This window comes from Balaenoptera musculus, chromosome 4 (assembly GCF_009873245.2).
Source record: "Balaenoptera musculus isolate JJ_BM4_2016_0621 chromosome 4, mBalMus1.pri.v3, whole genome shotgun sequence".
Classification (NCBI taxonomy): domain Eukaryota; kingdom Metazoa; phylum Chordata; class Mammalia; order Artiodactyla; family Balaenopteridae; genus Balaenoptera; species Balaenoptera musculus.
In genome coordinates, this window is record NC_045788.1 from 119,519,139 (window position 1) to 119,531,716 (window position 12,578).

Genomic DNA, 12,578 nt, shown 5'->3' on the forward strand with positions numbered 1-12,578 from the left:
CTCTCCCAAATAGTCCCACCGTAGAGAGTCATGAAAATAAGTTTCAGCACACCTGTCAATTCATTTGCCTCAGCACACCTCCAGAAACTGATGCCTATTCAAATAAAGATAGCAAGATACCACCTTTCTAGAAGAAAATTGACTATTGAAAAATAATCAACATTGTTTAAAGACAAAACTATTACAAAGAAACTCTAATATAAGTGCTAAGAGCGCAGATATTAGGCTAAGACCACGTGGGTCAGAATCCTCCATCCACCTCGAAATAGCTAAATTTTCTGTATGTTAGTTGTCTCATCTGTAAAATGGGGGTAGTAAAGATACTGTGTAATAAGATTGGTATGAGGAGTAAATGTGTTAATAGAAAAACCACCTGTTGTAGCTAATAATAGTAGTAGTTTTCAGCTCATTTGAATCAGACAAAAATCCAAAACAGTCTCTGCTCCAGCAGCTGTGCCAGAGGGGACCAAACCATCAGTAGAAGGGGCACTTAAGACTTGAGCTGTCTTCTCACTGAACAGGCACGGCAGGATATAGTAGGGGGCTTAGTGAAAGAGTACTGTGCTTGATGAACCCATGCTGTAAAGAAAAGCAGCTAGAGGTCTGCAATTTTGTATCTACTATAACAAAATTTAAAAAATGGATTTTTTTTATGTTTCCTTTAAGAGCAAATCTATACTGACATCTCATTCTGAAGCAAAACTATTTGAACTGGCAATAGGCTGTTTGCCTTTATTCCACTTGATGTGGATATTTATATATTGATGAGCTTTCTAACATCTAAAAATTTCTGAATTCTGAAACATATTTAGCCTGAAGATTTACAGATAAGAGATTGTGGATCTGGATGGGCCTGGCAACTTACTATTGTTTTCAACCAAAATAGGATATGGTATACATGTTTGTTGAATTAAATTGAATGGGAAATAACTAAAATGGAAAATTTAGAATAGCCTAACATTGATAGACATTATTGTCTTGCTATTATTTTTGATGCCCTATATCTCTTCCCCTTTGATTTATTTTTATCTTAAAATTATTTATCATTTTAAAATAAAGTTTTATTTTTCATAAGTAACTGGGATGAATCAAACTCATAATCCCCTCTTTTTACTTCCTTTCCTTCTTTTAAGTCCTCAATCAGAGACTGGACTTGCCACTTGACTATGTAATCTAATAATATCTATATGACTATCACAAAGTAATGTGTCACTTTCCAATGCAGGGTTCCTGGAAAGTCAGGGTGTGCTTGGCCAATGACAAAAGTGTGATCAGACCCACAAACATTTATGCATGCCAATATTTTCAGAACCTTTTTGATGTTTGATATTTTACAAACATTTTCTCACTGACATTTTTCTTCAAATACAGTTTCTCTATATTTTATTTGTCTTATGTAAATGTGTTACCTCAGGCAATAAGACAGGTTTCTAAAGTCCAGGGTGATCTCACTGCTCCCCTGGTACATAGGTAGAATTTTAATTTCATAGCTTAACAATTCAAAGAAATCAAATAATGTTCACAGATACCTGAAATATCAATGCTGTTCACATCAATATGGAAAGTGACCAGTTGGCTGGATTTATTTGCTTCAATGCCTTGAATCATTTCTTCTTTTACATTTTCATCTGACACCCACTGGGCAAAGAGAAGGTCAAATATGACTATAATGCTGCCATTTCTGCAAAGCAAAAAATGACATGAGAGAAAAAAGTTAGCCTTCTTCAAATGATTTGTGTTCAGTTTATGTAAGATGTCTTTGAAATTCTCCACAGTTATCCGCTTGTTAATCCTTATTACATCTATACAAAGTAGGTCATGTCAAATATTATCTTTATTTCACAGGTGGAAGAAAGAGAAATTAAAAGACAATGTTTCTCCAAGAACACAAAGATATATCCAGAATTAGAACCTGATTTTTCTGAGTTCCACATTAGCACGCTACTCCCTAGGCTAGACCACAGATACTTGTGTCAAATTAAACCAAATCACATGGTATCATGACATTTATTCTTATTTTACTGTTTGAAAAAATAAAGAATGTGAATTTGTAATTTTTCATAGATGACTTCTAAGTAGGAATAGGTCTAAAGTAGTTTCATTGATTTCAGAGAAAAATTTTCTATATAGTTTATGAAGGCTTGATAGCAAGCTTATAGCAACTAATTTATATCTACTTTTTCTTCTCCATTCTTAATATAAAATAAATGAAATATGCCCTGATTTAGAAGGGTAGAAAGAAGACAAGAATAAGTGGATTATTGGGAATTTGTGGGATATTCTGTCTCGTGGTCAAGGGTTGGGATTATCTTGCCTACTCGTCTCTGACCATAACATTAGAGTTCAATTACATGACCCAAGTCACCTCCTCTTTTACTTCATCTCTTTCTCTGAAACATGCATTTTCAAAGTTTTCTTCACTGGTGATTTGTTTGCAGTTTAAAGAATCATAAAAATGAATAAATTTTGGGCCCACTAGAAATACAAGAGTGATTTTTACTCTTCTGTCTACATTTCTACTTTGCTACTGTGCTTTTAGGATACAACTGCTTGGGAAACAAACTCTAGCTCTGGTCTTCATTCTGTATCCCTCAGTAAGCTGGGGGTACTCAGGGTTTACTTGGACCCTTAAAATGCAGACTAAGGAGAACCAAATTTTGCATGGCATGTTTGCTGGTTCTGAAATTTAGGCATTTACATTCATATCCTTGTGATATCTTTAAGTTAATGAGTTTCTTGAAGGACTTCATCAACTTCTGAAGAGTTCTTTATGTATCTGTATGTATATATGTCTTGATAAAACCTATAATAAATTTTTTTTTTTCCTCCAAGACTATATACAGGATAAAAATGTTCCTGAACGATCATAGCAGATCAGCATTTCCTCTCGGTAGGATATTCCTTTTTGGTTTCTGTGCTACTATTCAGGTTCATCGTTTAGCAGAAGTGATTCCTTTCTATGTAGCTAGCTTTTCATGATTGATGTGAACAGGATACTCTGATCAATAATTGCACATTTCACCTCTATTAAACATATTATTTAAAAATGTTAGAATGTTTAACTTTCCAATCATCTGATTAAATCAGAGTATCCAAATCTTGTAAATGGCAAGGCTCCTTAGTAACTATTTAGATCCGGGTTCCCCAAATTTACCCACACATGGAATCACTGCTGTCCTTGATAAAAATAGATTTCATCACAGACACTGTTTTTATCTATTCTTCCACACGTGTTAATTTTTCCATGCTGGCTGGTCTCTAATTTTGTTTGAGAATAACTCTCCATTTTCTCATGGCTTCTCCAACCATTCCTCATGTCAATGATAGTTTTATTCATGGGCATATGACTAGGCCCTGGTCAATGGAACATGAGGGGATGCTGATCGGCAACTTCTTGAAAACTTCTCTATATTTAATCAAATAAAGGTTCATAGTGGACTACTAGTCTTCTTTGTTGAATGTTATTATGTCTACATGTGATTGCTGGAAATGTCACATCTATCTTGGGACCATGAGGCAAGCTATGATTGACAAGCTAAAGATAGTACAATAAAACAATGAAAACACCTAAATTCTTGATTATGTCTCCGTCATTGTTCCACTGAATTAACCTCTGCTGAAACCTCCAGATTTCTTGTGATGTCAGATGGTAAATACTTGTTGTTTAAGGCACTTTTAGTCATGTGTTCTGTTAATTGCAATTTAAAAAATCTTAACTGGCATACAACTCTCAGGCCTCATCCATATTTATTTAAACAGATGCTCAAGAAAAGGGAGATGACTCTATTTTTGCATCTGATGTTGGCCAACATTGCAATTTTATAAATAGGGAGAATGAGACTCAGAGTAATATAGGTAATCTTGCCTAGAGTTATACAGCTTATTAATATCAGAGAGAGAGAGGAATAAAACCCAGAACCTCTGTTTCCCAGATGTGTTTTGATATAGTTCCCATCCCCCACCCCACATACCACTGCTATCAACACCATTATGAACTATTTGTCAATAGGAAATACAATACAACACATTTGCCTAGATGCAGATCTAGGTTTTTATTATCTTGCGTTGTTACCGGAACTTTATATCTAAAAAGATGCAGAAAATAGCTAGTTGGAATTGGGGGGGGAGGATGGATATTTTATTGCCGCCACACTTTGAGAGATAGAAGCTTCCCTCTTCCTGTCCCTTTCCCTTTCTCCCTCCTCCTCCCCCGCCACCTGTTCTTCTTTTTCTTCTCCTTTTCCTTCATCCTCCATCTCTTCCTTCTCCTTTTCATTGTCTCCTTAACCAACCTCACCCCCCAAAATTCTTAAATGGACAGAGTTAAATATGGTAAAAATAAAGTGAGAGTGAACAAAGTCCATTAGTTTCTCTGTCTTCAATTTCTAATCTTTACCTCCTTGGTTGCACAGCACATAGCTTTAATTCTGATTAAATCGGATTTTTCTCTTTGTGTAACTTTCACATATTAAGTTTGACTGACCACTTGCTTTTATTTTATTTGAGTTAGGGAGTAAAAGAGGTAAGGTAATTTTGGTAGAGAGCATACAAATCTGGAATTTTCTTTCACTGAATTGAAAGTAACTGGATAAGTTCATCCTCAGGCATAAAACATCTTCATATGAAAGATGTGTTTTCTTAGTTGTGAGTTATACACTGCATTTAATAATTTATACTTTGCAAGGACAGGAGTTACAGATCCTATATCCACATACAGTTGTATTCTTTAAAATTTGTTTCTTATTCAGAGTAAATGTTGAGATAAGAGAGATATACAGTAGAAATCAGGAAAACCATAATAAACATTTGTGTTTCATGTAATAAGAAAGCTAAAGCTGTTATGTTAGTAGTTTAGTAATGATCTCTATCACTGCTGTGAAATTGAATTTATTTATTAAGGTAATGCGAATTCTTCCTTTAGGAAAAAAAAAAAGAAACAATGGCCATTTTCATTTCAAAGTACTGTTCCAGTGGAATATCTGAGTCTGTTTTTTTTTTTAACAGATAAATCCTATCATTATACAGAGAGCCTGTGTGCAATAAATCAAATGTTTCTTATCTCTTATTTTCCTTAATGACACTGATAACCTCTAGGGTTGCTGAGTAAACAAAAGTCTTTCCTTTCCTAACTTGATGACTTATCTGTGCTCAAAGGGCAAAATAAGCTTCATATTGCCATAAAGTGTAAACAGCACTTTATTAGAAGAATCAACTCCTAAATTCTCTTTGAGTCAAAGCGCTTTCCACAAAGCAGAATAGAAAGTGTTCCCAGATGAGGGTAAACCATTTGCTTGTCCTGTAGAGTGGCTCTATACACACACACACACACACACACACACACACACACACACACACACACACACAACTTAGCAGGGGGACCAAGAGTTGACATTAAATAATATTTTTAAAAGGAAGAAGAGGTAGATTAATGACTAAGTTTAGTATTCTGAGTGCTATAACTTGACCATGTACACATGCATGGGGTGTGTATTTCAGTAAAATCAGTAACAAAAAAGGAAATAGGCATTTTAAAGGATTTTTAGATGTATTTTTCACAGTTGGTTTGGCTATTGTTAGTTAGTTGAGAAGTCAGTTATTTCTGTGTCTTGATTTTATCAACCGGAGTTTAAGGTGAAAATAATTTATAAAGGTAATTAGGAGTCTGTCAATTTTTTCTATAAGTGGAATATGTCATTTTAAATGTGATTATTTAAAGTAAACCTAAACGTTTGCTTGTTACTTTCTTTCCTGCTTCTGAATTTCTTTTCTCATCATTTTCTTCTCAGTCTCCCAAAGTACCTACCTGTAATTTATCTTACAGATATTTTCATGAAATTCCTTTGCATTGCATCTTTTAAAAACTCACTTCTGATTTAAAAGTAATTCAGCTACAACGAGGTGAAAGCCTCTGTACACTGATGAAGTATATTACTTGAGAATTGTTATAAAATATGTGTCAAGGTTTAGGCACTATATTAGTCTCCTAGGTAGTTTAAAGGAAGGGAAAGAAATAATTCCTTAGCTCAAATAATTTACAGTTTCACATATAGTGATTTTACTATCTAGAGAAACATAAGTTTACTTAATAAATATCAAAGAAAATGCTCGGGTTTTGATAAACCACCAGACCTTATATAAAAGTCTATATTCAGCAAATTTTCCCAATCTAGTAAAAACAAAATTATCCAGCATGTTGTAAACAAGAGAAGACAAGAGTTCCATTAGCAAAACTATCCTAATAAACTCTGCACTAGATACCGTGCTTTGCGTGGATTTCACTGGTTAGAGCCTGAGGAAGGTGAGGAAGGACCGGGGTTACCTCTCCTTAAGCAAGGTTTTAGTTCTAAAACCTTTAAGAACTAAATTTGAGTTGAAGATTTAATGCAGATCTCCACATTCAATCCTCTCCAAAACTGGAAAAGAGAAATTGGTTCCACTCATTCCAGAGCAGAGAAATAAAGTGAAATAAAATCTTTCATGCATGGTTTTACCTTCACAGAATAAATACTGAATAAATATTTTAAAACAGCACTTCGAGGAAAACACACAAACAAACAAAAAAAAATAATAACCTTTCCTGAGAGTCCACCTGTGTCCTTATAGCCCTGAAATTAGGCATGAAAGAGGCTATCAGAGATCATAAGCCCTGGAAAACAGGAGTTGAAGCCTCTGTGTTGTGAATAGGAATGAAGACAGTAGATGGAGGTAGGGTTGACTGGCTACTGAGACTAAGATCTCATGAATATGCAGTGGGATAAAGAATGATAAATATAGATAAATAAGTAGGTGAGAAAGAAAGAAACAGAGTTCTAATTTTTTTTTTTTTGATATAAAATGAAGCTTTGTGCTTTTTTTCGTGATGGCTTCCACTAAGTGGATACGTTTTGTTCCAATAAGAAATAGCAAGGCCTAAAGTTTCCTTCTGCCCATTAACTAATTCTGTCATTGTTTTTCTAAACATAATCTCTTTTCCTTTGACTTGACCTCCCTACCTCTGTTTGGTCATTGAGAACTAAGGACTCTTTTACTAATGTCAGGACTTTTGTGAAGACCATGTACCAAGCATCTTTGGTGCCAGGCTTTCAGATTCAATTGTGTCTGATCTGAGACAGGAGATTAGTCTTTCTATAAAGTGAGGTTCTCTGTATTCTCCAATATCCTGGAGTACTCTATGGCTTCTGTTTGATATAAGTTAAATGTCAAGACTCCTAGGCATCTGCATACAGTCAACCTCAGCCTTCTCCATGTGTCTCTGAACGATTTTGCACTTAGGAGAGAGAAACATGTTAATATGAGATAAATTATCTAGCATTATTATTATTATTTGTTACAAATATAAAAGTTTATACTATGCCACTTTTCTCAATCCTCCTGGAAAATGTTGAAAATTTAAAATGTTCCATTTTCTCCTAAAAATAGTAACACTCTTTTACAAATATTAGCAAAAAGATCACTATTTTTTGATCCTGTGATTTCTATCTATAGAAAAATTTTGAGCTATACTTACTCAAATTGTAAAACTCTTGAGTTTTTATATTCATTTTTCAGATTACTTGATTGAAAGATATCATCTATCTAAAAAAAGAAAAGGATAAGAAAAGGCATATTAAATTTTAGATTTTGTTTAAAATTTTAAACAAAGTAATCTTTATATTCTACTTAGAACTGTATTGGGGTGATTTCCTTCTCTGTGATGATGGGTCTCATACATTTAAGTATCCTGAGCATATTACATTTATTGACTAATTTTTTTCAAAGAGAACAAGATCTATGTATCTTTTGGCAAGTGGTTAGAGAAACTATGTTATGAAATTTTAAACTAGTTGAGGAGAGAAGGTCTCCTACCATTTGCTGAATGTCAAAAGCAAGAACTTTGAAATCCACTGAGAGTTTGTCTTGCAAATTAGGATTATATGTAACTCCGGATGTTATTGTCAATGTCCCTCTGGCTTCATGACTTTTTCCAAATGCTGCATCTAGATGAATTAATAAGAAACAAAACGCTGAAAATGTGAATGATGAATAAGAGAAAATATGCACATTCTGGTTAAGACATAGAAGTAAAGTTCTTGCTTAATGTGTTGGCCCTGGAGTTCTTGTTTTTTTTCTTTGCAGTCTTCGTGTTTCATCATCAGCTGTTTTTTATTTTTTAACTTATGTTTTTAGCTATCTAGTTGTTTTAAAAGATTGAAAATTAAACTTCTTCTCTATCCCATTATTTTTTTTCTTTTCTTTGAAGTCTAACCAACTCTCCAAGCTGCCAAGTTTTGCTTGGTTTTTGTTTGTTTGTCATTGAGATTCCTGTTGGAAGATACAGGGATGATCAACTTCCACCAATTATGGGAACTGATTCAGGGAAACATAGTGAGAAATGGACCATTAAAAGTTTTGTAGTTGCTTTCAGATACTTCTTGAACACCTAACGTCAAGGGACACTGCTCATTTTCTGCATGTGGATTGCTGTGAAGATTTCAGTGTGTGTATTAATTTGGAACATAGCTTTGAAACTACTTCTTTCATTCTAATAATTATAAAATTGGCATGTATGACCTTTTGCCATTAGATGGAGACTGTCATTATTGGAGAAGTTATTGAGAATGCTGCAGAAAATTTATTATCTCAATATGAAAAAATATAAGAAAAAAGCTAACAAACTGAATACAAACATGGGAAATAAAATGTGCCACTAAGGCCAGTACAATCCCATTATGAGATTATTTTCTTTGCATATATATTTATATTTAAAATGAATTGCTTCAGGTGAAACTCACACAATGATGAAATCATTAGTAAATGTAATAATAATGATGCATTGACCTGGTATGAGAAGATGTTATTTCTTCTTTTCCCAGATGGGGAAATTTGGGCTTAGATTCACTAAGAAAATTTCCCAATGTGATAAGAGTGACAGATCTGGAATTTAGACAAAGGATTGACTGACTTCAGAACTGAAGATCTGTCATATATTGACACAAATCTCCTAGTCCAGAAGGAACTTTAGAATTAACACTTTAAACAATAAACTTGCACTTCGTCTACACAGTTATCATTGCATAATTGATGTAACATATTATTAATACTATTTCATTTGTTTTTTAAACATTCAAAATAACATTTAGATTTGCATATCTAAAAGTGAAAGGCCAGGAAAGACTGAGGAACTGTCATGGATTGGAGGAAACTAAGGAAACATGATAACTAAACCCAGTGTTGGAATCTGCACTGGATCCTGAACAGGTAAAGACATTAGTGGAAAAACTGGTGAAAGTTGAATAAAGTGTTTGGTTCAGTTAATAACATTGTAACAATGTTAATTTCTTGGTTGTGACAACTGTACTATGTGTGTACTAGATATTGACATTAGGGGAAGCTGGATGAATGTCTACAATTTTTGCAACTTTTTAAAAGTCTACTATGGTTTCCAATAAAAAGTGTTAAAAGTATGTTAAAGTAAAAGTATGTACTGAAAGTAGTATGTCATATCCTCTAGCGTTCTATTATTGACTTATCTCAAATCCCTTCTTATATTCAGTTGTTCACAATTAAATCATATTAACATTTATAACTATTTATTTTTTATTTTTCTGGTAAAATAGCTAACTTTTGTATTTTTATTGAGCCTCAAGGCTTCCAATAGACTTCCAAATAATTACATATCCTTGAAGTTATTCACAGCATTTAAGTAAGACCAAAGCAGCCTCTTTTCTAAAAGTCTCAGTGAATTTCTATAATTTATTAAATTGTTCTTATAATTATATAAAATGTCACAAGCCTTCTTTCTCTTTAAAATATATTCCTGTATGTAGCTATAGTAGTTAAATAAACCAGAAATTACATTGGAATTATTTTATAAAACTATAAATCATATTTATTACATTCTAATTTACTTATTTACTAAGGGAAAAGAACTAACTCAAAGGCTGAGCATTTTATTTTCTTGGTAAAACCAAAATCATTCACATATAAAAGGTTTTGCCCTGAGGGTTTTCAGAAGGAATTAATATGCCTATATATAATTCATCATTTTTTTAAGAATGTGAAAATGTTCTCAGAAAAAATAAATCCAATACTCAAGTTTCTGCTATGCTGCCATTTTAAAAAAATTATCTTAGAAATGAATAAATGGTAAAGAAGAACACAAGTTCTAAAGTTGGACTGTCTAGTTTGCACCACCTGGCAATGTTGCAAATTTAAGCAAGTTACCTAAATTCTCTGTCTCTGATTTTTCACCTATAAAATGAGGGTAACAATAACAACTAACTCATAGGTTTGTTGTAACAAGATAATACAATTGGAGATCTTTTAAAAGCAGTTGGTACAGGTAATTTAGCTCTAAATAAGAATTACCTTTTCTTTTTTTTTTTTTTTCTGTCAATCACAAATTGCTACTCAGGCAACTTGAGATCTTTATAAATCCACAATTACATTCAAGTTGCCTTATACTGTTGCAATTCAAATTGTTGTACTAATAAGAGAATAAAGATATAATTCTCTAGAAATAAACAATATTTTTTCTTTAACTTGGTCTATTTATCCGCTTCTATGGTCAACAATGTTTGAATAGGTTTATGACTTAAATTCTATCAGAACAGACCCACAGGCTATGAACCTACTTTGTTATATGTTGGAACTGAGAACATCATCATTTTTTGTTTTAAAAACTTAGTCTCATGTTTGAATTCTGAATTAAAATCCAAATTATATACCATGTTAAAAAAAAATTCTTTGACGTAAACTACGGTGATGCATCTGGATGCAATATAAATACTTGCCATGAAAGCACAGCAATGCATACAATATGCTGGCAGGATTCTGGAGATTGAAGTGTATACATTCATCTGAGAGCACTTTTCTGTAGCCAAGTCTATGTGACTTACCTCTTTCTGATCCCTTGATTGACAGCCAGGCCACTGCAATTAAACCAGCACAGAGCACCACCAATATGGCAAAGAGAGCTGCGAACATGACTTCATAGGTGCTGAGAGAATGGCGCCTTGAGGGTACACTTTGCTTTGAGCCCATCTTTGGTTTTTGAAGGTTTGCTACTCTAAGGGCTCTGAGAGAGCATAGAAGCTTGCACCAACTGAAGAGCACACGCTCTCAAGTTTTCCAAGAAGGATTGTCAAACAAATCTATACTAGTCTGACTAGTCAGTGTAAATGAGTTGTGTATGTCCCTTTGGCAACATTATGTCTCTATACATTAAGTAGCTTTAAAAGTGCAGTTAATGTTTAAGAAGATATTAGTGAGTACAGAGAAGCTTAGCGTTGTAAATGTTAATCACCTGAACAGGCCAGTTGTCAGTGTGAATGATATTAACTGCATGTTGTAAACAAAAATGATACTTTATCATTTTGAGAACTGGTAGAAGATATATGAAATTCATGGTAGTCAAATTAATCATTGGGCACATGCACATGATATTTGTAAAGAGTCCCTAACAGATCAACCTTCCACCCTCTGACTCAAGTCATTATTAAGACATTTTTTCCTGTTTTATGTAGGTGTAGACATTCTAAAGATAAATTTTAAGCACATATGTGTGTGTATGTGTATATATATATATATATACATAAAGCCTAACATATATATTAATACTTACATCTCTCTTCCCACCCTCCCTCTATCCCACTTTCTCTCTCTTTTTCTGTATCTCTGTATACATATATATATATTTCTTATTAAAACAATCACAAATTTTGTAATCTTCATTATGTCACCCATGTGAAGTTGTGCAGTGTAAGGGAGTATTGATCTAACCTAAAGGAAAGTCCACTGAAACAAGGCTTCATATGCTCATTTTTTATGGACTCATGTAGTTATCAATGAACAGGAGTAGCAGTTGTGAGAGGAACTAAGCACTTTTTTTTCTATTTTAAGAAAGTATTCTGGGTGGGGAAGACATTACTCACTTGCCCAGGACTTAATCTTTTTAAACATGCCAATAATAACAAGAGGACATGAGAATTCCACACTCATAACTGTGGTTATGGGAAAACCAGGACTGTTCTCTGATAATTAAAGTACAGTTTATCATGGGAACTTCCACACTTTGAATAACAATGAGTTTAGAATTAAAAATTAATAAATAAAACCAAACCTGTTCTGAAGTAAACCAATTTACCTCTTGTTCTGGCAAGTAAAACTGGCCAGAGATAAGGAAGTACTAGGTCAGGGGTATTTCTTTGGAAGGTAATCCATGGAAAGTCCATGAAATGAGTTGGGAAGTGAAAAGTGGGGAAAATAAAGCCAATAAAAGTATGCAATCAAGCCGGAAACTACGATAGGCTCAGGAACATAATCCTGCTGGGGACTGCGTGAGACAGAGAGAAAAGTCCTCAGGATTACCCCAATTAATGGGCAAGGAAGCAGGGATGTTTATTAACCAAATAGCCTTGCTCACTGGTACAGAGTAGCTTATGGGGCTTTAACTCTCCTACTTTCAGCTTACCCTGTGTGTGTGTAGAACATTCATGAAAAGCTGCCCTCAGCTTGCAGAGATGAAGAGAGCCTATGTGGGAAGTACTCTTATAGTTTACAATTGAAAAACATTTTCCATATTCATGGAGAATTTCTAC

The 12,578-nt window shown here is 33.7% G+C and overlaps 1 protein-coding gene across 2 annotated transcripts in view; it reads right to left on the minus strand.

The window, feature by feature from the left end:
* Positions 1-11,134, minus strand: part of TMPRSS15 (transmembrane serine protease 15) — a 137,803-nt gene extending 126,669 nt beyond the window's left edge. The window contains exons 1-4 of one of the 2 annotated variants that reach the window (XM_036850722.1): positions 10,878-11,134; positions 7,846-7,976; positions 7,508-7,575; positions 1,530-1,681 (exon numbers count right to left, since the gene is read on the minus strand). In XM_036850722.1, coding sequence (XP_036706617.1) covers positions 1,530-1,681; positions 7,508-7,575; positions 7,846-7,976; positions 10,878-11,022 — 496 coding nt within the window. In that variant the 5' untranslated portion in view covers positions 11,023-11,134. The remainder of the gene's footprint in view (positions 1-1,529; positions 1,682-7,507; positions 7,576-7,845; positions 7,977-10,877) is intronic. The other variant, XM_036850723.1, reaches the window with a different exon arrangement.
* Between the last annotated feature and the right edge of the window lie 1,444 nt (positions 11,135-12,578).